Source organism: Prunus avium, chromosome 8, assembly GCF_965620075.1.
Source record: "Prunus avium chromosome 8, drPruAviu1.hap1.1, whole genome shotgun sequence".
NCBI lineage: Eukaryota > Viridiplantae > Streptophyta > Magnoliopsida > Rosales > Rosaceae > Prunus > Prunus avium.
In genome coordinates, this window is record NC_142291.1 from 31,751,567 (window position 1) to 31,776,184 (window position 24,618).

The 24,618-nt window shown below is 38.2% G+C and overlaps 6 protein-coding genes and 1 pseudogene across 10 annotated transcripts; 2 read left to right on the plus strand and 5 right to left on the minus strand.

Annotated features, from left to right (window-relative positions):
- Positions 1 to 90: 90 nt before the first annotated feature.
- On the minus strand, positions 91 to 3,275 carry LOC110772637 (transcriptional regulator of RNA polII, SAGA, subunit). Of its 3 annotated transcripts, none has more exons than XR_002529129.2 (4): positions 3,051 to 3,275; positions 1,454 to 2,707; positions 736 to 877; positions 91 to 471 (listed from the first exon to the last, which is right to left on the minus strand). XR_002529129.2 is itself a non-coding variant. In XM_021977094.2 (2 exons), exon 2 carries the CDS (start codon positions 2,567 to 2,569, stop codon positions 1,496 to 1,498), a length of 1,074 nt encoding a protein of 357 aa, XP_021832786.1. In that variant the 5' UTR covers positions 2,570 to 2,707; positions 3,051 to 3,274; the 3' UTR covers positions 1,167 to 1,495. The 3 variants fall into 3 exon arrangements, 1 of the variants encoding a protein (XP_021832786.1); XR_002529128.2 differs by having other exon boundaries at positions 1,370 to 2,707; positions 3,051 to 3,274; XM_021977094.2 differs by lacking the exons at positions 91 to 471; positions 736 to 877 and having other exon boundaries at positions 1,167 to 2,707; positions 3,051 to 3,274.
- A 695-nt stretch (positions 3,276 to 3,970) lies between these two features.
- Positions 3,971 to 6,550, minus strand: LOC110772627 (uncharacterized). 2 transcript variants are annotated; one of them, XR_015826137.1, is made up of 3 exons: positions 6,377 to 6,550; positions 4,557 to 6,050; positions 3,971 to 4,356 (listed from the first exon to the last, which is right to left on the minus strand). XR_015826137.1 is itself a non-coding variant. In XM_021977080.2 (2 exons), exon 2 carries the CDS (start codon positions 5,904 to 5,906, stop codon positions 4,806 to 4,808), a length of 1,101 nt encoding a protein of 366 aa, XP_021832772.1. In that variant the 5' UTR covers positions 5,907 to 6,050; positions 6,377 to 6,550; the 3' UTR covers positions 3,971 to 4,805. The 2 variants fall into 2 exon arrangements, 1 of the variants encoding a protein (XP_021832772.1); XM_021977080.2 differs by having other exon boundaries at positions 3,971 to 6,050.
- Positions 6,551 to 7,488: 938 nt separating this feature from the next.
- Positions 7,489 to 9,743, minus strand: PUT5 (Amino acid permease family protein). The gene is made up of 3 exons (XM_021977100.2): positions 9,571 to 9,743; positions 8,393 to 9,444; positions 7,489 to 8,163 (listed from the first exon to the last, which is right to left on the minus strand). The coding sequence occupies exons 2-3, from the start codon at positions 9,367 to 9,369 to the stop codon at positions 7,623 to 7,625; spliced, it is 1,518 nt and encodes a 505-aa protein (XP_021832792.1). The 5' UTR covers positions 9,370 to 9,444; positions 9,571 to 9,743; the 3' UTR covers positions 7,489 to 7,622.
- A 324-nt stretch (positions 9,744 to 10,067) lies between these two features.
- Positions 10,068 to 13,171, plus strand: ERV1 (Erv1/Alr family protein). The gene is made up of 6 exons (XM_021977099.2): positions 10,068 to 10,516; positions 11,065 to 11,142; positions 11,470 to 11,517; positions 12,185 to 12,249; positions 12,445 to 12,522; positions 12,783 to 13,171. Exons 1-6 carry the CDS (start codon positions 10,304 to 10,306, stop codon positions 12,901 to 12,903), a joined length of 603 nt encoding a protein of 200 aa, XP_021832791.1. The 5' UTR covers positions 10,068 to 10,303; the 3' UTR covers positions 12,904 to 13,171.
- A 211-nt stretch (positions 13,172 to 13,382) lies between these two features.
- On the minus strand, positions 13,383 to 15,794 carry LOC110772622 (uncharacterized). Its single transcript, XM_021977076.2, has 5 exons — positions 15,638 to 15,794; positions 15,481 to 15,560; positions 14,885 to 15,010; positions 14,671 to 14,770; positions 13,383 to 14,601 (listed from the first exon to the last, which is right to left on the minus strand). The coding sequence occupies exons 1-5, from the start codon at positions 15,671 to 15,673 to the stop codon at positions 13,882 to 13,884; spliced, it is 1,062 nt and encodes a 353-aa protein (XP_021832768.1). The 5' UTR covers positions 15,674 to 15,794; the 3' UTR covers positions 13,383 to 13,881.
- A 4,469-nt stretch (positions 15,795 to 20,263) lies between these two features.
- LOC110772629 (uncharacterized) lies at positions 20,264 to 22,343 on the minus strand (annotated as a pseudogene). The gene is made up of 4 exons (XR_015826071.1): positions 22,194 to 22,343; positions 22,037 to 22,116; positions 21,457 to 21,582; positions 20,264 to 21,342 (listed from the first exon to the last, which is right to left on the minus strand). The product of XR_015826071.1 is annotated as an uncharacterized LOC110772629 (transcript).
- Positions 22,344 to 22,824: 481 nt separating this feature from the next.
- Positions 22,825 to 24,289, plus strand: LOC148292543 (uncharacterized). The gene is made up of 3 exons (XM_088245857.1): positions 22,825 to 22,905; positions 22,993 to 23,297; positions 23,537 to 24,289. The coding sequence occupies exons 1-3, from the start codon at positions 22,825 to 22,827 to the stop codon at positions 23,820 to 23,822; spliced, it is 672 nt and encodes a 223-aa protein (XP_088101983.1). The 3' UTR covers positions 23,823 to 24,289.
- Positions 24,290 to 24,618: the final 329 nt, after the last annotated feature.

Consider the following 24,618-nt stretch of genomic DNA (forward strand, 5'->3'; position numbering starts at 1 on the left):
AGGCACATCTTTGGTGAGTTCCTGATTGATATAACTGGTGCTGAATGAACACCATCTCAAGGTCCTCATAAACTTGGCATCAGAAAGTCATTGATTCTTTGAGTTAGTGGATATGGCTTTTATTAAACCAAGGCATAACATACAAGAGAAGTATTACAGGGTGTCTAGATAAGAATCTAAAAAAAAAAAGTTACAGTAAAACAACAACGTTCATATTGCAGACGCTCAAAAAACTTCTTCCAAATTGTATAGCTGAGCAGACCAAGCCACCCCACCTTCTCTTTGCCGGCCCCATCAATCAACTGGCGAGGTCCATGTAGGAAACACCACAAACTTTGCATTTAAGGCTTTCTTCAAACTTGAACTGATCCTCTATACAGTTTATTGCCGATACGAAAGTGGAATTACACAGAACATTGTATTTTTCTGTCAACTGCTAACTTCATTACGTACAAAATTCAGACAGCAGCTCTTCACCGGTGGGGAAGATTAACAAACAAATAAACAAAAGATATTTCATACATCAGTTAATCATCGAATATAGCAGATATTCGTTCCTAAGAAAGGAAAGGTTCCATAAAGTGAGTTGGGAAGCGTGGTTTTGAAGCAACACACACACACACACACACACACAGATACATGTTTTATATTTAAGGCAATGAATTGTGAGCTCAAAGTGATGCTGTTGCTTACTTTGAACAATTTATATGCTTGATATTGTAGTCAGAAGCTCACCTGTTCTAATATACACCAGGCTTGCAACCGCCTTTGGATATGCATTTCCTCACTAAAAGAAAATTGAAGCGACCCCTCAATCAAAGAGATGCCTTCTCAAGAACTTTGCTCACATAAGCCTAGGCATTGATCACGTCAAGGACTGCACACACCGTTATGTCAGTTAAGTATCAGTGCTCCAAGTGAGGGAAGAGGAGAAATCCTGACAAAATTATTTTGTGTGACCCGCTATTTCAATTACAGGCTCAGGAAAAAATAAGACAAACTTCATAACACAGCACTAATAGGTTTCATTAGCTGAGAGGAATGTAACACTAAAAGTAAAATAAGGCAAGCAGGAAAAGTAAATTTAAAGAATATGTAACTGTCTAACTCCAATAATTTGAATTGTGAATAAGACGTTTTCCCATAACTTGGTAATAAGAAAAATGGGAACAAAAACAGATATTCATTGAAGAACAATGTTCAAACACTGGTGATGTCTTGTATAAATTGTTTACATGTTTTGGTATAGACATGCCCCCTCCAAAACAATTATCAAGCCTATATCTAAATGCAACCTAATGAACTTTACCCAAAACTTCTCACATAATCTACAACTTATTCCCTATCGCAATGCTTCAAAACTCCGTACCAGGCAGAGACTAAAAATCCGTGTAAGGTTAAAGAATTGATCCAAAACACTGAACTATGAATAATTGAGGGTGCAATTTCATGCCTCGTCATCTCATCAACCGCTGAATGTGTGCAATGATTTATTTCACTCTTCAGAAGCACGCAAGACAATCTTCTCACGCTGTATGGCCCAATCTGCACCGAGTATCTGGGGATTTAGCTCAACTGAGGCAGAAAAATCCGATACAGTCACATAAGTAGATTTTCTTTCTCTTTGCATATTTCTCGGAAGTGACATCCCATTCAAACCATCTTTGTACGGGTATGAGCCACTTAGTTGTTTTAAGTGCTCATTGCCATGCCTTGTCCCAGCTAGCTGAATACAAGGTTCTATTAATCTCTTTAGGTAAGCATCTAATCCATTATTCAAGAGGTTAACACAGTCTACAGAGACACTAACGCCTTCCAATTCCAACTTCCGCTCCAAACGACTTCTTAATGATCTTGTATCAGGTAGCTCACCACAGTTTTGACAGGTCTCAGGGTGGTAAGTACTACACAATGATACATTAGGAAGAGCTTTACGTGATCCACCCAAATATATACCTAGAGGAGCTGTTACTGGGCTTCTACTTTGAATAGATGGGCTTCCTGCGTCCTGTTCGACCTCTTCTCCATCTTCTACAGAGGCAACTTCAACAGGAGGTCTGCTTCCAAGAGAAAGCAATTCACTAGCACTTTGCTGCTCCTGTGCTTTAGAAATGAACTCCTCAGATGCCAAATTTTGGGGCTTTCCATTTGGCCCCAAAGGGCTTAGGCGGTCCCGGAACTTGCGTTCCCGATTAACTGGAGACCTGCCCTTGCGAGGAGATTGAGGAAATGCATCCGCATTAACTGATTGAAAACCATTCTTCTGATAGCCATTCGCCACTTTAACATTCAGGGTACTTCCCCCTTTCTTAATACCTGTCAAGGGTGGAACTTTTGCAAGGCAGGCATTCTTGATAATTGATTTGATAAGTCGGTTATGAAGATGGACATTTTCCCTCCCAATAGTCCGATTGCAAAACTTGTCGAATTCACACTTGCTAATCTTTGAACTAAACAATCTTCTGATCAGATCAAAGTATTTCTCAGCTCTCTGATGCCCAATCCTTTGGATAATCAGACCTTTCAGCTCTAGAGTGTCGATACGAGTATAGCTTTGATTGGGCACCATTTCTTCCCCTCCACTTGCTAAAATTCACCAAAACCAGATCCTCATTGAAACCTTGAATTCTCCAGCAAAACCCAGATGACAGAATACATGATCTTCAATCCAAAACCTAAAACCCTAATTTTCAGACAATGTTTTCACCTGCATGTTCACCAAAGCATCAGAAGCAAATTCCTAAATTTTCTTATTCAAATTGAACATGGGTACTAAAATTCTGCTCAAATTACTTCAATTACAAAGATAAATATCACTGGGAACTAAACATTGACTAAACCAAGAGTTCAAAGAAACATAAATATCAAAATATCTTTCTAAAATTGGAAAATTAAAGAGAAAGAGTAGCCGAAGCAAAAAATTGGGCAAATTTGATAGATTTCAGTAAGAATTTACAGATTTGACAGAAACCCAAATCAGATTTTGGCATGAAATAAAAACCCAAAAAGCGCGTTGACCAAAGAACGAAGAAAGAGAGAGAGACACGAACCTGGCTCGAACGAGGCAGTTGGATTGCCCTTTGAGTTTGAGTGTGTTTTTTCTTTCCTCTTTTTCCCAATTGTTATTTGGTGATTGTGCTTTGTCTGTTTTGTTTAGAAGCTGTTCCAGTTATAACAAGGACATGCCAAACAAGGATTAGGAAGTAGAGGGCTTTGCCTTTGTGTACTTTTCAGATGAAAACACACAAGTGCGCTTTACTGAGTTTGAGAATTGAGATGTGGAGACTTTGGTTAGGGCCCGTTTGTTTGCGCTTTTTTTTTAACTGTCTTTTGTTTTTCTTTCCTTTCCCTCCCTGGCTCCCCTGCGGTAAACAGAAAAAACTCCCACAAAGCTACCGACCAAAATTGGTTTATATTGTTTATTTATTTATTCAGTTGGGATATCGAACACTATTGATTGTTTACTATTGATCAATATAGATTGTATTGTGGTGTTCACGTCAATCAACAGTTTATCAATTAATCATGTTCGCATAAGTGATTGAAAATAGGATATTGCTATTAGACTAAACTTTGAGGGTACTGATAATTCACTGAACGACTAACACTAGCATATCTCTATTCCCGTATTATCTTGTTAGCAAACTTTTCAGGGTTTTGTAAAGTAGTGGGTTGATTGATGTTGTTGAAGACAAACCAAGATAGTATCACTTAAGAATCTATTTTCTTGGAAACAAATGTTTGTGGAACTTGAAAACCAAGTTCTATATTATAAGCTCTTTTTCTCCAGTTCTAGAAGAAACTTGTCTTTGTGCTTGGTTCACTGATAATTCTACACATCTAACGCAAGCAATTCGACTTCTTCTTCTTCCCTGTAGAGGGAGATAGTTTTCCCATTTAACCTGGTTAACTTTTAAGGCTTTGTCAGCAGATTTGCTTTTGGATGTGTAGATTCAAACCAGGGAGGCAATTGAACAAAAACAGAATTCTATAATGAATTGGATTCTGTCAATCGTCAATCAACAAAAAATACAGTAATACAATCTGACATTTAAAACATAGCTCATCTTGAGCTCAGTGAAGCAAGCCCCAGAACAAACTACCCTACCTATGCAATATAACAACATTCTAACCACTAACTAGTTAATAGTCAGGTCAGCATTCTTCACCAATGCCTTCTGGTCTTTGATATTGAGCTGAGGCTTCAGATCTGGCTGTGCGCCTTCCACTGTTCACAACCAATTAAGAGTTCCTCTTCAAAACTATTTAATCAAAAGAAATTTTTTTGAAATTATATAGCCGACGAAGCTGGGCGGAACCAACATACCCACCTTTCCTTTCCTTCTCCACAATGCACTGACAAGTTTCATCAATTGAGAAGAATGAATAGTCCAGTTAAAATAGGGTGAGCAAGAAAAGTAAAATCCATTTGAAGTTCAAACTTTCTAAAGATTTGTAACTGTCTAATTGATAACTGAAGTCACTGTACCAATTATGAACGTTGAATATACAAAAATAGAGAACAAAATAAAATTAATTGAAAGTAGTGTCCAAACCTTCAAACAGTGAGGTCTTGTATGAAAACGTTAACATATTACTGTATTAACATGCCCTCTTAAGAATGACTATCAAGCCTATGCAACCTAATGAGCTTTACCCAAACTTCCCACAGAATCCACAAATTTTTCCTATGTCAATGCTTAAAACCTTGAAGAGGCAGAGCCTACAAATTCATGTGAGGTCAAATGATCAAAAAACTGAACCATGAATAATTGAGGGTGTAAGTTTCACGTCCCTTGATCTCATCAACTGCTGAATGTACGTATACAAGGTTTTTTTTCACTCTTCAGAAGGACAATCTTCTCAAGCTGTATGGCCCAATTTTCGCCAAGTATTTGCGGATTTAACTCCACTGCTGCACAAAAATCTAACATGGATGCAAAAGTAGATTTTGTTTCTCTTTGCATATGTCCCCCACGCAATGTCCCATTTGAACCACATATGTACAGACCGTTTAGTTGTTTTAAGTGCTCGTCCCCATGCCTTGTCCCAGCTAATCGAATACAAGGTTCCAGTAATCTCTTCAGGAAAGTATCTAACCCATTGTTCAAGAGGTTAACAGAGTCTACAGAAACACCAATACCCTCCATCTCCAACTTACGCTCCAAACGACTTCTTAACGATTTTGTATCAGGTAGCTCACCACAGTTTTGACAGGTTTCACGGTGGTATGTACCACCACACACTGATACATTAGGAAAAGCTTTACGTGATCCACCCAAATACATGGATATACCAAAGGGAGCTGTTACTGGGCTTCTACTTTGAATAGCTGGGCTCCCTGCAACCTGTTCAACTTCTTCTCCATCCTCAGAGGCAACTTCAATGGGAGGCCTGCTGTCAAGAGAAAGCAACTCAGTAGGACTTTGCTGCTCATGTGCTTTGGAAATCAATTCCTCATATGCAATATTTTGAGGCTTTCCATTTGGCCCCAAAGGACTTGGGCGGTCCCGACACTTACGATCTCGATTAACAGCAGACCGGCCCTTGCGAGGGCATTGAGGAAATGCATCCCCGTAAACTGGTTGAGCACAACTCTTCTGATAGCCAATTGCAACTTTAGCATTGAGGGCACCTCCGGTTTTCCTAATACCTGTCAATGGTGGAGTTCTTGCAAGGCAAGCATTCTTGATAATTGACCTAATAAGCTTGTTATGAAGATGGACATTTTCCCTCCCAATAGTCCGAATGCAGAATTTGTTGAAGTCACACTTGCTAATCTTCAAACCAAACAATCTTCTGGTCAGATCAAAGTATTTCTCAGCTCTCTGATGCCCAATTTTTTGTACAATTGTAAATTTTAGCTCTGAAGTGTCAATACGGGAATAGCTTTGATTGGGCAACATCTTTTTTCCCTCCACTTCTTGTCTTATAATTCACCAAAGTCAGATCCACATAGAAACCTCGAATTCTCCAGCGAAACCCAGATGACAGAATGCAGGATCTTCAACTCAAAACCTAAAACCCTTATTTCCAGGCAATATTTTCATCTGTATATTCACCAAAATGGCATCAGAAAACAAATTCCTACATTTCTTAATTAAAATGAACAAGACCCATGTACAAATTTTGCTCAAATAATATAAATGTCATCTCGAACATGGACTATATCATGAGTACAGAAAAACATAAAGCTTACAATGTCTTTACGACATTCAAAAATAGAAAAGAAAGAGTAGCAGAAACAAAAACAGAGCAAATGTGATAGATTTCAGCAACAATTTGCAGAATTGGCAGAAACCAATTTGAGATTGTGGTAAGAAATCAAAACCCAAAAAGCGAATTGACCAGAGAACGAAAGTACAAAGAGACGCACCTGAGTGAAACAAGGCCAATGCTTGAAGCTACTTCTGTTAACCAAACAAGGATTAAGATGAAGGGCCTTGTGTGCTTTCCGAACCTTCTTCTGTAAAAGCCACACGTGCGTTTTTCTGAGTATGAGAGATGTGAAAGACTTGTTTAGGGCCCGTTTGTTTGCGCTCTTTTGTAACTGTCTTGTGTTTTTCCTTCCTTTACCTCCCCTCTAGTGAAGAGAGAGAAAAAAAATAAAAAAACCTGTTTCATTTTTAGTTTCTTATATAGTTTTATATTTTTAAGGACAAACATTTGGCTTTGATCTTTCTTTTTGTTTTTAGAGAGAGGGGAAGCATAAATTCATACTATTTTTTTTAGCTCTAGGTATACTTTACCTCGGAAGCTATAAATCATCACATCAAATGCAAAATCTTATTGAGGTACATAATGTAATTGCTATGTGATATAAAGTTGGAGGCCAAAATCTCATCCATTCATACGTCAAATGTAGCCTCATCATTTGGTTCTAAACCCACCAACATGCTACACTATAGTTAGGATCCTGTTTAGGAGTGCTTCTAGAAGAGCCAAGAGCACTTTCTGACAACTGAAAACGCTTTTTACAACATTTGGTAGAATAATTTTGAAGTGCTTTTGGGTTATAGAAACGCTTTATGGAGAAGCATAGGAAGCACTTGGATTTCTTAAGAAAATTTCAACATTTTTATAATAAAAGTGCTTTTGTTAGAAGCACTTGTAAGCATGTGCTTCCTAAAGAAGCATTCCCAAACGAGCCAAATTCAAACAAATATTCGCTTGTGTGCAAAACAAGCAGCTGGTGAGCAGCTCGCTATGGATAGATAAAGTAGGAGCCTAGAATTGTTAGCGTGGTTCATTGACTTCACTTCGAGGACATTGTAGAGTTGAGATGCCAACAAAGAGGACCATCTGGGTTTTGCATTTGATGATTATTGTACATTTTTCTATCCTTTGCAAAAGAACTTTATAACCTTTTCAAGGCAATCGAAACTCTGAAAGCATGTACAGTTTTCAAACCCAGTTTTCATCTTGCACAAACTAACTTCAGACGAACACCAATGCATCAAAACAACTTCAAACACATAACAAAAAGAATTACAGCTTCAAACACTTCACTTCAAACACATAGTGCTGCATTGCATGTATTAGAATTACAGCTTATATGGTAAAGAATTATACATTCGTTTATAGCTTTGCGAACCTGTGAAAGTTAGTATGAAAAGGACTGGCTACTCTAATTTCAAGACTTCTTCTGACCTCAATTTGGAGGGTTCTTGTTCTGTATCAGGTGACAAGTCTGTGAGAAGGCCAACTGAAGCCTCATCTGCATCTTCTGGATGCAACTGCGAAGCCGATGAATGGCCAGCCGGACAGTTAAGGGGAGGCTCAGCAGGTTGTTCTGCATCAAAATGTGCCCACTTCCTATCCTTTGCATGAACTAAAAGAGGGTACAACAAAACCCCAACAATGATTACACAACCACTTACAAAGAAAGTCCTTAGAGAAGCCAAGCACATAACAAGAACAAGCAACAATGCAGGAGGCAGGCAAAGCATTGTTGCCCCAAATGTTTGGAAGGGGACTTTGTAAGGTCGATGAAGGTCTGGCTTCTTTACTCTCAATTTTATAAAAGCTGCAAATTCAAGAAGCATTCCTATAGCATATAAGAAATTAAGAAATTCCAAAATTTCCTGAAAACTCATCCACGACAAGAAGATAACTCCGGTAGCAGAGCACAAAATGCTAACAGTGGGTGTTCCATACTTTGACCTACAAGATGGAATTAAACAAACAATCAGGTAAGTGCTCATCAACACTGCACCTAAGGTCAGATAGCATCGGACTCAATTTGGAAGCAAAAGGTCCTTTTCTTTGAACCTATCGAATCTTGGGATATAAATTATAAATAATCTGTCAATTAAGTTTATAGATGAAATATGCCATCAAAGGTTCATTTCCTTGAGGTTGCTAAGGGAGATGAAGCATACGAGTTACAAACCTTGAAGCAAATATAGCCGGAAGCATTCCCATCTCACTCATCCCAAGAAGTTGAAAGGCATCACTGCTCATTTCTGCTTCAAACAACCCCATGTTAGACATTGCAGCAGCTGCTTGAATCCACCACTTAAGCCAAAAGCCACCTATTAACATCCCAACTTCAGCAAAGTACCCATCAGTCCACTCACTAGAGGCAGAGTTTAAAGCTCCTGTTCCAGCAAGAAGTGGGATCAAATATGAAGAAACCACCACAACTACAGCCCCGAGAAGCGCCTTTGGAAATGTCTTACTTGGATTTTCAACCTCCCCTGCAAGGGTACTTGCCTTATCCCAATAGTTCAGATTCCAAAACATACTATTGAAGTATCCCCTCCAATCCACCTTCTTAAAGTCTACAACTAGCCACTGCTTAACCCTTATTCTGGGAATAGAAAGAATCGCCATTACAAGAAACGGGCAAAGTGAGAAAATCGCAAGAGAAACAGCAGAGAACCCGACAATGTGTAGTCCACGGTAGTTCAAGTATGTCAATGAGAATGTTATTCCCAAAAGAGCTGGAATTCGAGCTATCAACCGGTTGAAGATGGGAAATGAATGCTTCAAGTAATCCAGGAATAGGACAGGGTAAAGAGCGTTGTCCATAACCCCACTAAACCATTTCCAAAAGCCCTCTTGGAAACCCCAGAAAGGCCCAAAAGCTGCTGATATCCAGAGCACATATCCACCATTTTCAGGGAAGCTTGTGGCAAGCTCAGCTGTCACTAAAGCTTCTGGGATGCTCCAAAACAAAGGAAACACCAAGAAACCAAGCAAAGACAAAAGAGGGCCACCCCCAGCCCTGACTGAATCCTCTACACCAAAAGGACCCCCAGAAACCTCATAGAAAATTAGAGCTATTAGAGGCAAAAGTGTCAACTTTGGGTTTGGTTTTGCAGCTGCGTTCTTTGCATCATCACTGACTATTCCCTCTTCAGCCATCCACAGACAGCAAAGGGAAAAATATCTGAACTCCAATACCAAGCAGCCTAATGGATTCAATGAACTGGGTTATGCCTGAAATTTAGATCTGGTTATTGTTTCATGATGCTAAGCTGTAACTGTAGCCTGCAAGCTCCATCAAAACCCATAACAAAAACAATCAAGGAAGTTTCTGCAGGTGATTTTGTTCAGAGAAAGTACCTGTTTTGAAGGATTTGCCAAACTTGGTGTGGCACGATTTTCACAACAGAGGTGTTGGATTGGATCTATGAACCCTCTCTTCCTATTTTGCTTCTTGGAAGAAACTAAAGCCACTTCCTTCCACAGAAGTGGTGAAAATGGATCCTTCATTTGTGGGCGAGTCTAATCTTTGACTTTGGATGCGCTGCATACGCGCTGTAGAGTCACGTGAGGCTAATATTTATGTGGAATGTTGGGATGTCAAGACACTGGCTCCCATACGCCATTGTGTTGGATTGCGTACTGAATATGGCATGTATAATGTGGAAGATATGACGATTGATGAGAGATGATAATGACCCAATGGTCCCCCAACGTGATCGTTGATTATGTGAATGTAAGTTGGTCGGAAACAAGGGACATAAAATAGATAGAGGTGCCATTAGAATGCATGTAACAAGTTCTGCTAGAAAAAAATAAAAATTGCACGTAACAAGTTACCTAATACACCATCCTACAGCGATTTTTCTAACCTATAGATAGAAATTGCCCTTAAAAATCGGCTTGTAAGAAAATGGTGCCCGAGAGTTCTAAAATCACTTTAAAATATTTTTTTTCTTTTCTAAAGTGGGCTCTTGAATCGTGACTAATTACTTACTAGTACTTAAGCAAATATTCCATATTAGAATTCATACACCAAACAAGCCGTCTTTTTCCCGCCACATATCTCCTTCGCGTCTCGCTGTCTCTGAAAATGTCGGAGCATCCATTGCAGGCACTGTTTCAAACTGTTGCGAAAGTCTCAAATTCAATTCAAGCCCAACTCTCTAATCTCATAGGCCAACCTCACCACTCCTCTCCCACAACCCAAACACGCCTTTTCTCTGTCTCTTCCTCCTCCAAAGTACGTTCGTCAGAAAATGTCTCCACCCATCCCCAGCCCACCGATCTCATCAACAAGAAAAAGGTACTCTTTCTCATTGATGATCGTTACACTCACTCGTTTGCAGTGTTTTAAATCTAAAGTTGCAGCCTTTGTTGGATTTCCTTGTTTGTCTTCTGTCTTAGAGAGATGGGTAACTCGGTAACTGTTTGATAGAAGTCCTGAACGAGTCTAGCGCTGATTATTATGTGTTAGTGCATGTGGATTTTTCTCTAATTCACGTAGTGTGAATCCCATTGAAATATGTTTTTTTGTTGGAAGCATTTGTTTGGTGGGTTTTGTGTGTAAATGTAGGGTCGGCTGAGATATTGTGTTTGCAGCAACATAGGATGGCTTATTAGCTGAGACGGGTTGAGTTGTATACTAATGCCATATCTTTCACTTTATAGATTTTTAAATTGGATTCATTATTTTGTTGTGGAAAATGTATGCAGGTTGAGTTCCTGTAGGCACCAGTAGCCATAGTTAGCTTCCATGGCATTTTCAAGCCATTTTATTCTGTCAAAAACTTATTTAGAATTTCAACAGGAAATTGCTTTGTTGATAATGATGAATCAATTCCTTATATTCAGGGAAATTCGGCTAGTCCTTCGACTAAAGAAGAGCTTGGAAGAGCCACTTGGACTTTTCTTCACACTCTTGCTGCTCAGGTAAACAAAGTAGTGAGTGTTAGTATTATTTGCAGTGTGCAATAAAGTTGTTAACGAATCCAGAACAAAATTGAAAGTAAAGTTGGTGTACTATAAACTAACTAGTCACTTGGTTCATTCCCCTTGCTTTACAAAAATATCTTGTTTTTTAATTATCCTAAAGATAACTACTGCAGACTACCAGCTAAAAAATAGACATTTGCAAGAAAATTACTTATGTATACTGCACCTTCTGCTCTTGATCACAACAAAATGATGTATTATGCGCATGTAATTATTAACCATTTCATGTAGATTGAATTATTTAATAACTTTTATTTCTTTCAGTATCCAGATAAACCAACAAGGCAACAGAAGAAGGATGTAAAAGAATTGGTATATGCTTCTCTCTCTCTCTCTCTCTCTCTCTCTTCTCTTCTCTTCTCTTCTCTTCTCTTCTCTTCTTTTAACTAGTCTATGTACCAGAACTAAAATGATGCCATGACTTGGTGCTTCAGTTGGGTTTCCGTTAAGTTATTATATAGTAATGGACCATAAATCTACTTCATTAGCTGTTCTTTGTTCATTTCTGAAGAGCTAAGAAGAGTTTCACAATCCTACTCCTGCGGAAATATGATTGCAAATCATTTTTTCTTAAAGGATAGCACCATTAGCTCATTAGCACTCCTCAATTAACCTCTGGCACTCCAAACTGATTATCTTATGATTTTTATGCACTCACAATATGGAGTGCAAGGTAAAAAGGAGTGACAATATTCCTGCCCTTCTTAAATCCTTATTTCTTTCGGATGGAGTCTCATCAGAACTTAATGTAGGATTTTCTAGAAGGAAAATGTTTTTTCTTCATAAACTTTGTGCAACCTCATTATTTTATTCTAAAATAATTCATTTGTTGGGCATGTTTTCTTTTTTCTATGTTGGACTTCGTCTTTCAAGAAGCCACTGTGATAATATATTGTTAGGTGTGAAACTGATATACATAATGTGGAAGAATTGGATTATGCAATTAGAGCAACTCATTTTGCGTGCATTTATTATGCAGATGTCAATATTATCACGAATGTACCCCTGCAAGGAATGTGCAGATCACTTTCAAGAAATTCTCAGGTGCACAATTTCATCTTCATTTTAACTTTGCTCATCATGTTTGTTCTCTATTTTTCCATAATTCTCAACTACGTTATAGGTCCTTTGCTATCAATTGATTAAATGTGACATTCAGATGCTTTACCGTACGATCTCCAAATGCTTCTTCCGTATAATTTTGAACCAATAGATGCATCTTTGCTGCATGTTTGGCAGATCAAATCCTGTACAGGCTGGATCACATGCTGAATTCTCCCAATGGCTATGTCACGTGCATAATACAGTTAACAGAAGGTAAGTTCTGCAGAAATCTCCGCACAATGCTATTAGTTTTTTTCTGACCAGATACTAGAGTTTATTTGCACTGCTAAGATCGGATTTAGTCACCAGAGTGTTTGAAAGGTAGTCTGGCTGACACCAGGCACCAGCTCAACTGTCCTGGTTCTGTAATTTGAGATGCTATTTGATCTGTGGCCCTTTGAGGAACCTGATAATTTTTACATTTTGACAAACTGAATTCTTTTGAGTGCTAAAATGTGGTGTTATTGATACAGCCTTAGCAAACCAGTTTTCCCCTGTGAGCGAGTTGATGCAAGGTGGGGCAAGTTAGAGTGCGAGCAGCGTGCTTGCGATCTACTAGGACTTACTTCAGGATTTGAAGACACAATGTATTAAGTACTTTCTGGATCAGATGTTGAATTATTAGAGTTGATGGTATTATTGTACACAGCATTGATTGTAATCAACTTCATATAAAAAAGTGCATGAGTTACAGATAAAACATATCGATAGTACCCCCTTGCATATTTTGCGGGACTTTGCCCTTTGTGCATGTGCAGCAGTAGACAAAGCTTGTACATGAACAGCTTCTACACTTGAAAGGGCTAGATTGATCAATTCCATGGTTGTCCAAATTAGCAATTTTAATTTTCTATTTTGTCAATTTGATTATGACATTACCATAACCCTTGAGGTTTATTGTGTCCCCATATAAAGTTTGGCTGATCATGAATTCCGGCTAATCCAGTTTAACCGCAAACCATTTTGATTTACTTTTTGGTTCTTGTACTTCTTTTTGGCTAAAAGAAGATTAAAGAAATAAGGAAAATGTGATAATAGTAGGACGAAATAGGAGAGGGAGAGAGAGACAACAATGAATCAACGGACTTTACTTAAATCAATTGGTAGACTGAGTTGAGTGACAAACAATTCACGACATTCATAGAAACTATGGTCAAGAAAACCCAAGGACTTGGCTCTATCTACTTTAAATACCTTCTGGACCTATTAAACATCTAAGAAGTTCAGGACTGGAACCATATGCCAATTTTCTTTTGGTTTGATGGAACCATACCATTTTCCTTAGGCTACAACGACAATGCAATTTTGTAAATGGAGATAGCCATCAACAATCAGAACCAAACTCTATCCAACAATGATCAAGCCATAATGCAGGAAGAGTTGGACAAAGCAAGATTAGCCGAGCTTGATCACTTCCATATCCAAAAGCGAGTGACCAAGTGAGCTTACGATACGACAGAAAGGTCGAAATTATGAGCCTTGGTTAATGAAACATAGTCTAGAAGACCATCCTCTAACATTTCAAAAGCATTGACAGTGTGTTCTTCCCTTCCATACAGACTGCCATATACATCAGGAAAGCTTTGCAAAAGTAGTCCTCAGGCTATCCCAAGCTGACTGCCGCTGAGTTACTAACTCGTTCGCTGCCCGTGTCGTTCCCTCCATGGCAGACGCTTGTGCTAAGTCTGAGACTAATCCATCTCTCACAGTAGTAACTTGTGTATCAATGGTATCCAAAACCTCATGAGTCTTCTCCCTATCACTCTCAGCCGTGGCTAAACAAGCTTCCAAATTCTTTATTTGGGACTCCAACTCTTTGATCATGGCCTTAAGGTTGGCAACTTTCTCATCCGTGGCAATAATTTCTTTCTTCGCCTCAGCATACTTTGAAGCTTGCTGCAGGAGCACAAACTTTTTCTGAGTAATTGAGGCTGATAGGTTTGACGCCACCTTCAACTTGTGTTGAGCTTGGAGGAAAGCAGAGGTTTCCTCTGAAAGATTAACCCCGAATGATGAAAGGTCCTTCAACTCTGATGGGGATGGATGGTATGATAGAAATATGGCTGAGTAAGTGAGAAACTCCTTTTGCACTTGATGATCAGCTAAAGCTTCTAACCCACGATCAAAGATCTTCCGGAGTCCCTCCTTGGCCAATGCAAGCTCATCGTGCCCAACCAACGACTGCGCATCTGCTGGACGAAAGTCAAAGCTAGGAACTGGCTTAGATATAAGATCAGTAACAGAAACCATCAGCGCATCAATGTTCTCTAGCTTGGATGAGGAGGATAGATCCTAAACATGCGAAAGTATATGAGTGATTGGAATGTGGACGATAAAAATAACAAAAGCAAAGAAGCTCACCTTGGAGGCATTGGAGGGTGAAAGAAAGGATCGCAATTGTGGGATCACTCGAGCATCTAACAATGCTTCGCAGCGAAAACACCAAATTCTTTGATGATATCTGTTTCAAAATGTAAGCAAAAACCCCAAGAAATATTCGTAACAATCACTCTAGAAAAGTAAAGAAAATGAAAGATTTAAGGCTACAATTTGTAGAAAGCACTGCTAATGGTACCTGCAGCTGGCAGCAAGACAATGATTTGTCTGCTCATAATGCTCAACGAAGTGCCTGTTCACAATTCGACTACAGAAGACGTCCTTGCAGGACAAACAAACCCAAGTCTCCTTGAGGTCCTGGCATCTAGTATATCAAAACTGGTCCACATATTAGAAATACAAGTTATGGTTCAAGATTCATACACACTCAGGGTTTGATAGTGTAAAAGTGGTAGACGCCAGAAGAACTTTGAAATCTTCTTTCATCGAAGTTGTCTTTCTAGATGATGGCTCTTGCCCTTTGGGGAGATATATATTATATGTGAAACTAAGGTCACCTAGATAGTAAATTGTTACAAAAAGAAAGCTAATGATTCAAAATAGGGTTGAGTTTATTTTCCTTTTCTATTTCAAGTTTCAACTAGACAATCACTTGGGTCTTGGGTCTAGCAGATAATTAAAGTTCATTCAACATGCACACTTTTCTACTCCATTTCTTTTGTGTATCTTTGTTTTCCCAGATGCAAAACAATCAATCATTCCCAATTCCCGAGCAAAGCAAGCAAGAACAATTCAGAGTATAAATAAAACAACCATTGAAGAAGTAACCCGAACCTCTTGCATGGAGTATCAGAGTTGGGAATGCGGGTGAGATCAGAGGACAGAAGACCCAGGTGATCGCACCATGTCTGTGCCTTCACCAAACAAACCATTTAGATTTAGTCATAAGCTTTCAGAAAAAGCAACTAGTTACTAAGCGCAGATAGATTACCTTAGGAGAAGAGCCAGAGCCAGCTTCCTTTGCCATTGAGGAGTCGCTGCTTTGCGTCTTTGGGTTTCTAAACCGCTGTTTAGAGCAAGTCCAGCAGTGGGGTTTGGACTGAGGCTAGGGGGGGTTTGGGAGAAAAAGGGCCTCCAGCAGCAAGGTTTGGCCTGAGAATCTGGTGGGGTCCACAAAGTCGGGCTGGCCCGAGGGCAGGTCCAGCCCCATGTCAGCCTTGCGCGCGCCCAATGGCTCTGGGATAGCTGGCGCAATCTGGGCACTCCGATCTCTTTTCTCTCTCCAATCCAACGGCAGCCAATATTTTTGCTATAAAAAAATGAAAAAAAATCTGAAATTATTTTAAAAAAAATACTGGAATTTTTTCCTATAAATACCTACCCCTACTCTTCACTTTCAACACCAAATCCTCATACATTTTCTTCTAACCCTAATAGTATTGACACGTAGGAACCCAAAAATCTTATTCGAAAATATTGTCCAAATTAATTATTTAAGTAAAAAAATTTGTGAAAAAAATATAAAAAATGAATAGTATTTGCCATAGACTAAGGCAACTGCTGGAAACATAAATTGTTTTTTGCAAGGGCAGCCACTATTCATGTGAATAGTGGCTGCCCTAGCCCCCCCGCGGCCATGGCTAAGGGCAACTGGTGGAATTGCTCTTATGTATGTCACTTGGATACATCAATCAAACTAAAAGCTAAATCGCCTTTTTTTCATGACTTTGACTTTGAGGTCCTCCTCTCCTTTATTGCTCTCTCTTCTCCTTATGAAACTTTTAGGCTAAGAGTATCCACAGTGAAAGTGTGTATAATGAGGTGTATGTTAAATATACACCCTTTGTGATCGGAATCACCCGCAATAGAGAGATGTAAACGAGTGTAAATTTGCATCACCACCATGAGATGCAAATGTAGATGCACATATACATCTTTTTTTACATCTCTTGCAGGTGGGACCTACACGAGAAAATGTGAGGAAAAGGGGACAAAATTGGGACCTACAGCAAAAAAAGTGAAAAAAAATAACTATACATCTTTCCCACTAGAGCAAAAATCACATTTACAAGTCTCGGAGGTGTAAAGGGGATGTAAAAGTGGCTTTACACCCCCGAAAATACACCCTCCCACTGTGGATGCTCCAAGGGCATCTGATATGTTCATAATTTCACATGATTTTATATCCTTCTTACTTAGTTTTGTGGGGTTAATCGTTTTATTAGTCCCTGAACTTAGACCCGATTTGCATTTGAGTCCCTCAATTTCCAAAATCGTTCCCGTGGTCCTTCAACTTCAATTTCGTTAGGACAAATGGTTCTGCCGTCAATTTTGTTAACTTTTCTGTTAAATGCAGGGGCAAAAAGGTATTTTTATATTAAAACAAAAAAAATGAATAAAAAATCATATCTTTAAAATAACAATAAAAGAAAATCAAATAAAAAACCAATAAAATAAAATAAAATAAAGTTTGGGGGGAGTAGAAATCGGGATAGAGGGAGAGAGAGAGAGAGAGTTTAATTTTAATTTTTTATTTATATTTTAATCAATTTAATACAAAAATACCATTTTGCCCCGGCATTTAACAAAAAAGTTAACAAAATTGACGATAGGACCATTTGTCTTAACGAAACTGAAGTTGAAGGATCACATGAACGATTTTGGAAATTGAGGGACTCAAATACAAATCGGGTCTAAATTAAGGGACTAATAAAACGATTAAACGTAGTTTTGTGAATTAATTTGGACTAAAGATGTTAATTTTAGTTATTTACTGGTTTTTCAGCTTATGAGTCACGAAAAGGATAAATTCGCCAAATATTCCTCATAATAGAGTTTGACATAATTCTAATTAGAGATGGAAGATAGCATCTTGACGGTTGTCCATGAATATTTTCATAATTTTTGAAGATTGCTAGGGCTCGTTTGGTACACCGTATTAGACTCTAGATAGGAGTAAACAGTCCATGTTAGTTGTTTGGTGTCAACTTGTATTATTTAATTATCTAACTATTTTAAACGGCTTGGGCTTGGGCTTGGGCTTTTAATACTCTCATTACCTGACTAACTAATACAACCCACACACCTCGATTGAGATAATACACGCTTAATTATATGGCTAGGGAAAAAGAACACACACGTTTTCACGTGAAAAAATCCTATTTTCATCTTCTTCTCCATAGGGTTCTTTTATACTATCTTCTCCATATGTTATTCTCTCTCTGTCTGTCTCTCTCTCTCCAATATGCTTCTTCTCTGTTCTCTTGTCTTCATCTTTCATTTCTTTATATATTTCATCTTTTATTAAATTTTGTGGAAATTAGGTTATGAGTTTTTTTTTTTGGTGAAAATTAGGTTAGGAATGTAATTACATCGTGGAATTATCTATTTCTCTATGTTTTGCATTGAATTGAAACTCGATGTTTAGAAGAGTAACCAAAAACCTTGGGTTTGGTTGTTGGGGAGTGGATGAGTTTGGATGAGTTTGGTTCATAATTCAGTTTTACAAAATTCAAGCTTTAGTTTGGTCGATGAGTGGATTGTTCGATTTAATTTGATGAATGCTGAAAATTAAATTAACTAAAATGTATTTAGGCAAATTCATGATGATGGATGGATATATGGGATTAATGGCAAGAAGCAGCAGGTAAATTAAAAGCCCTTTTAACTTCCCACTAAATTACTCCTTAATTTTCGTATGAATTTAAATTTTCATTAAATTATCAAAGATTTTTTTTCTTCAAAAAATAGTATGATCCGATTTTATCCGGAACAGCACCAAACACAGTATAATTTAATCATACTATTTATTCGGAACATCACCAAACGCCTTATAATATTATAGATAAACAGTCAGTACTCTCCAAAACATATTAATACTATATGATAGAAATTAGTCAATACAGTCTGACTTACGAAACATCTTAATACTATCCGATACAAATTAATCAGTAAGGCCTTCACTATAGAACGACTCGACTATAAACATGTCCAACCAATAAGTTGGGTTATATTCTGCCTCGTGTTTTGGCTGGACTGGATAGGCCATGATATTGATTTTATTTTTCATACAAATAATTAATCGATAGCTTTTTTAATTCACTTCATATGTGACCGCGTGTAAGGCCATAATATTGTGACTGTTGGTATCAATGGCCACAATTTGAGTATGCTTTTAGTTTTTAAATTATTTAAATATGAGCTTATACAGTTGCTTTCCCATCCAACCACCAATATTTTTTCTCACCATTTTCAACGCTAAAAATACAGATCCAAAGGTCCAAAATCAAATCTAAAGGTAAAAATAATTTAAATAATTATTCATAATCAGATCCAACTTCAAAACTCAAGATTTATTGCACACACAAAAAACAGAGATAGAATTATGTTTGTGAAATTTTCAATTTTTGTAGGCTAAAATATTTGAAAAAATAAATCATGAAATAATAAACAAAAATTAAATCAAGAAAACTTGGACGTAAACTATTATGATACAATTGTGGACTCAAATTTTAAGTTTATATGGTTGGAGGAAAAAACAATTTGACTATAGGCAATACGTAAATAATTATATTTTGAGGGAAAATTTGAGTTGGAGATGGTCTAATGAGGCCATCTCCAACCTTGCAGGCCAAATGTCAAATTTTGACATTTCGGCCTCCAACTTTATATCCGAACGGGCTAAATTACCAATTCAGGCAAAACCCAGTGAAATACCGGTCCATTTATTGTCTAGACTGGAATTGTCGTGGGGCCAAGTCCAAGCCAACTTGCAGCCATGAGAAGGAATAGAAGAGGTGGGCCAAGGATGTCAGCCACATGAAGGAAAGCCGTGGGACGCGTGTCGCTTGCTGGGAATAAGTCGTTGCCATCCAACAGCTGCTGTTCAAATTGGTTGATTTCAATTTGATCCAACAACTAAAATTAAAATCTAACAACCATGAGATGTGGTGTGGTGGTAGCTCACCTCATTCCTTAACCATGAGATTAGGGGTTCGATCCCCGTCCATGGGAATGGAGCGCATTTTGTGGCCAGCCATTTATCTCCATTGGGAGAGCTCCCGCGGTGAAAGGGATTAGTCACTACTGTCGGCGGTGGATATCCTTGGGTCTCACCTAAAATAAAAAATTAAAAAATTAAAATTAAAATCTAACAGTTAAAATAAATCAATAAAATATTATAAATAAGATCTAACCCCAAAACACATTCCAAAATCTATAAATATACATCCATTTGTTAAACAACTTTATTTTTAAGTGAAATTATATTGTGTTTTAGAATTTAGATTTTTTAAGGTTATAATGTTCATAAAATTAAGTCACGAATGTTTTTTTATATATATATTAACGGATAAAAAAATTAGGGATTTATTTGAAAATGATCTAAAGTAATAAATAGTCCGAAATAAAATATTTGGGATTTATTTATAGACCCAAAAAATAATAATAATAATAACTTAGGATTCAAATGGGCCTGAATTTCAATCATTTTATCTTGAGTGTACTTTTTTGGGTCAATTTATCAAGTTCTTTTGAGTATAATATACTCAAGAAGAGAGATTCAAACTGGAGAGCACGCTCTTAACTGGAAATGTTTTTGCATCTTATACATGCATGGGATATAATAGGGTTAAGAGAAATAGATGAGGTACGTATGACAGATTGAAACCTGAAGTAGGACCATTTGTTAAGGTATATCATATATACAATTAGCAAACTATCCTTGACTCATTCAACTACAACACATTGAATAACATTTCAACAGCATTGACAGTGGGTTCTTCCCTTCCATCCCATGCAGACTGCCATATACATCAGGAAAGCTTTGCAAAATTAGTCCTCAGGCTATCCCAAGCTGACTGCCGCTGAGTTACTAACTCGTTCGCTGCCCGTGTCATTCCCTCCATGGCAGACGCTTGTGCTAAGTCTGAGACTAATCCATCTCTCACAGTAGTAACTTGTGTATCAATGGTATCCAAAACCTCATGAGTCTTCTCCCTATCACTCTCAGCCGTGGCTATACAAGCTTCCAAATTCTTTATTTGGGACTCCAACTCTTTGATCATGGCCTTAAGGTTGGCAACTTTCTCATCCGTGGCAATAATTTCTTTCTTCGCCTCAGCATACTTTGAAGCTTGCTGCAGGAGCACAAACTTTTTCTGAGTAATTGAGGCTGATAGGTTTGACGCCACCTTCAACTTGTGTTGAGCTTGGAATAAAGCAGAGGTTTCCTCTGAAAGATTAACCCCGAATGATGAAAGGTCCTTCAACTCTGATGGGGATGGATGGTATGCTAGAAATATGGCTGAGTAAGTGAGAAACTCCTTTTGCACTTGATGATCAGCTAAAGCTTCTAACCCACGATCAAAGATCTTCCGGAGTCCCTCCTTGGCCAATGCAAGCTCATCGTGCCCAACCAACGACTGCGCATCTGCTGGACGAAAGTCAAAGCTAGGAACTGGCTTAGATATAAGATCAGTAACAGAAACCATCAGCGCATCAATGTTCTCTAGCTTGGATGAGGAGGATAGATCCTCCTAAACATGCGAAAGTATATGAGTGATTGGAATGTGGACGATAAAAATAACAAAAGCAAAGAAGCTCACATTGAAGGGTGAAAGAAAGGATCGCAATTGTGGGATCACTCGAGCATCTAACAATGCTTCGCAGCGAAAACACCAAATTCTTTGATGATATCTGTTTCAAAATGTAAGCAAAAACCCCAAGAAATATTCGTAACAATCACTCTAGAAAAGTAAAGAAAATGAAAGATTTAAGGCTACAATTTGTAGAAAGCACTGCTAATGGTACCTGCAGCTGGCAGCAAGACAATGATTTGTCTGCTCATAATGCTCAACGAAGTGCCTGTTCACAATTCGACTACAGAAGACGTCCTTGCAGGACAAACAAACCCAATTCTCCTTGAGGTCCTGGCATCTAGTATATCAAAACTGGTCCACATATTAGAAATACAAGTTATGGTTCAAGATTCATACACACTCAGGGTTTGATAGTGCAAAAGCGGTAGATGCCAGAAGAACTTTGAAATCTTCTTTCATCGAAGTTGTCTTTCTAGTTGATGGCTCTTGCCCTTCGGGGAGATATATATTATATGTGAAACTAAGGTCACCTAGATAGTAAATTGTTACAAAAGAAAGCTAATGATTCAAAATAGGGTTGCGTTTATTTTCCTTTTCTATTTCAACTAGGCAATCACTTGGGTCTTAGGTCTAGCAGATAATTAAAGTTCATTCAACATGCACACTTTTCTACTCCATTTGTGTATCTTTGTTTTCCCAGATGCCAAACAATCAATCATTCCCAACTCCCAAGCAAAGCAACCAAAAACAATTCAGAGTCTAAAGCAACCATTTGAAGAAGTAACACGAACCTCTTGCATGGAGTATCAGATTTGGGAATGCGGGTGAGATCAGAGGACAGAAGACCCAGGTGATCGCACCATGTCTTTGCCTTCACCAAACAAACCATTTAGATTTAGTCATAAGCTTTCAGAAAAAGCAACTAGTTACTAAGCGCAGATAGATTACCTTAGGAGGAGAAAAGCCAGCTTCCTTTGCCATTGAGGAGTTGCTGCTTTGCGTCTTTGGGTTTCTAAACCGCTGTTTATGTATGTCACTTGGACACATCGATCAAACTAAAAGCTGAATCGCCTTTTTCACTTTGATGTCCTCCTCTCCTTTATAGCTCTCTCTTCTCTTTATGAAACTTCTAGGCTAAGGCATCTCCAACCATATGGGCTGAAACCCAAATTTTAAGGGCTAGTTCGGTAACATTTTAAGGGGTTGTTTTCATTTTCAAAGAACAAAAATGAGGCAAAAACACGTTTGGTGGCCCAAAAACAGAAAACACTGAGAATGTTTTCATAAAATGAAAACAAGTTTATGGAAAATGTTTTCATAAAGTTGTTTTCATTCTCATGGAAAACGTTTTCATAAAAATAACTCACATATTATTATTTCAAATTGTACTACCAGACACGTTTTCATTGTTTTTGTTTTCTGAAGATGTTTTCTAATTAATCTTCCAGACGCATTTTCATTTCCTGAAAATGCAAATTCATTTTCTTGTTTTCATTCTCTGAAAATATTCTAAGAAAACATTCTCCGAAAACGTTACCGGACGGGCCCTAATTTTTTTCCGGAATTACATCTCCAACCCATGGGGCTAAGAACCAAAAATTCTAGGCAAAACGACACTTGTAGTCCCTGTGGTTTCAATTTCATCACTTTTGCCACTGGGGTTTAAGAGTCCAAGCAATTCGAGGACACTTCTCAATTTCCATCAGATTTCTTTTAGTTCTGTTAGGGCATCAGTTGTTGCCGTTAGTTATTGAATAAGTGGAGGGGCATTAAGGTAAAATCCCCTGCAATTCATAGCTTGGATAGTAGAAGTACCAGGATCGACAAACGCGCCCTTGTCTGGGTTGGTCGCGTGTGGGTTGCTGTTCGACTAGCCGGAAAATTGCCGGAGAGTCCCCGCCGGCGAGGTTGCGGTTTCTTCGACGACGTGTCGATCGGGAATAACAGCGATGATGAGTCTGGGAGCGATGACTTCGAGAATGATGAGGCTCAAAGCTCGTATAAAGGTCCTTTGGATATGATGAACGCGTTGGAGGAGGTTTTACCTATGAGGTTAGCAGCAGTTCAACTAGATTCATTTAATTTCTTATTTGCAATTTTGTTTTAGTTTTTTAATCAATCTATACGTTTGTCTTGATTGGTTAAATCAAAAGGTCAAATTCATGTCGTTTTAGAGGATGTTTCTAATTTGGGTTCGTTGTAAATTGTAATTGTTTGCATAATATGAGCTGGTTTTTTTTTTCTTGTTTGATCTGGGCGTTTTGACTGATGAAATGGGTCTTTTTATGCAGGAGAGGGATCTCAAAATTCTATAACTACAAATCCAAGTCCTTCACGAGTCTGGCAGAGGCTTCATCTTCTTCCAACATCAAAGACCTTGCAAAACCAGACAATGCATATGCCAGAAAACGCAGGAACCTACTTGCCTCCAATCACATGTGGGAGATGAACCGAAGCTTTCCACTGAGAAGCAATGGGGGCAGGATTTCAAAGAGACCCATCTCAACGAGTCGAAGCACATTGGCTTTGGCTATTAAATTGAGCAGCTGTGCTGAATTACAGGGGATTTTACCTTAATGCCCCTCCACTTATTCAATAACTAACGGCAACGACTGATGCCCTAATAGAGCTAAAAGGAATCTGACGGAAATTGAGAAGTGTCCTCGAATTGCTTGGACTCTTAGTGCCCGTTTGACATTGCTTATTTGGGGAGATAAGTGATTTTTTAAAAATTTTGAGAAGTCCAGCCCGTTTGGTAAACTGTGAGGAAATCACTTATTGTTAAAAATTGCTGTAAGAGAAAGCTATAAGGGAAAGCAGCTAATGAGGTGCTTTCATTTTCTGATTATGCATGAATCAGTTTTGAAGAGGCGCTGGGTTTAATGATTATGCCACAATCATTTTCTGATTATGAGGAAATCAATACCAACAACACTTTTAACAAAAAATTTACCAAACGCCAAACTGCTTTCCCTCACAGCTGATTTCTCTCACAGCAAATCTGACAGCGATTATTTTCACAGCACAGCAATGCCAAACTGGGCCTTAAACCATAGTGGCAAAAGTGACAAAATTGAAATCATAGGGACCTTAGTGGTAAAAGTTGGAAACCACAGGGACTACAAGTGTCGTTTTGCCAAAATTCTATAATGAGGATCTTATCTAAGGCTCTTAAATGAGGCACCATTTCTTAATCGTTTGATCAAATTTATTAGTCATTATTAAATCAAATTAATTAGCATAATCCAACGGTTAAAACCCTAACTATAGAATGACTCGGCTATAAACATGCCCAAACAATAAGTTGGGCTATATTCTGCCTCGTGTTTTTGGGCTCTATAGGCCATGATAATGACTTTATTTTTCATACAAA

Bases quoted from the DNA above. Each gene is read 5' to 3' on its own strand.
- LOC110772622 (XM_021977076.2), bottom strand. From the start codon at position 15,673: ATGGCAAAGGAAGCTGGCTCTGGCTCTTCTCCTAAG. The intron at 15,011-15,480 runs GTTCGGGTTACT...TTGATATACTAG, and splicing joins TCTGATACTCCATGCAAGAG to ATGCCAGGACCTCAAGGAGA. The intron at 14,602-14,670 runs GTGAGCTTCTTT...TCGCATGTTTAG, and splicing joins CACCCTCCAATGCCTCCAAG to GATCTATCCTCCTCATCCAA.
- LOC110772627 (XM_021977080.2), bottom strand. From the start codon at position 5,906: ATGTTGCCCAATCAAAGCTATTCCCGTATTGACACTTCAGAGCTAAAA.
- LOC148292543 (XM_088245857.1), top strand. From the start codon at position 22,825: ATGGGGCTAAGAACCAAAAATTCTAGGCAAAACGACACTTGTAGTCCC. The intron at 22,906-22,992 runs GTTTAAGAGTCC...TGTTGCCGTTAG, and splicing joins TCATCACTTTTGCCACTGGG to TTATTGAATAAGTGGAGGGG. The intron at 23,298-23,536 runs GTTAGCAGCAGT...CTTTTTATGCAG, and splicing joins GAGGAGGTTTTACCTATGAG to GAGAGGGATCTCAAAATTCT.
- ERV1 (XM_021977099.2), top strand. From the start codon at position 10,304: ATGTCGGAGCATCCATTGCAGGCACTGTTTCAAACTGTTGCGAAAGTC. The intron at 10,517-11,064 runs GTACTCTTTCTC...CCTTATATTCAG, and splicing joins ATCTCATCAACAAGAAAAAG to GGAAATTCGGCTAGTCCTTC. The intron at 12,250-12,444 runs GTGCACAATTTC...CATGTTTGGCAG, and splicing joins CACTTTCAAGAAATTCTCAG to ATCAAATCCTGTACAGGCTG.
- LOC110772637 (XM_021977094.2), bottom strand. From the start codon at position 2,569: ATGGTGCCCAATCAAAGCTATACTCGTATCGACACTCTAGAGCTGAAA.
- PUT5 (XM_021977100.2), bottom strand. From the start codon at position 9,369: ATGGCTGAAGAGGGAATAGTCAGTGATGATGCAAAGAACGCAGCTGCA. The intron at 8,164-8,392 runs GTTTGTAACTCG...TCCATCTTGTAG, and splicing joins CCGGCTATATTTGCTTCAAG to GTCAAAGTATGGAACACCCA.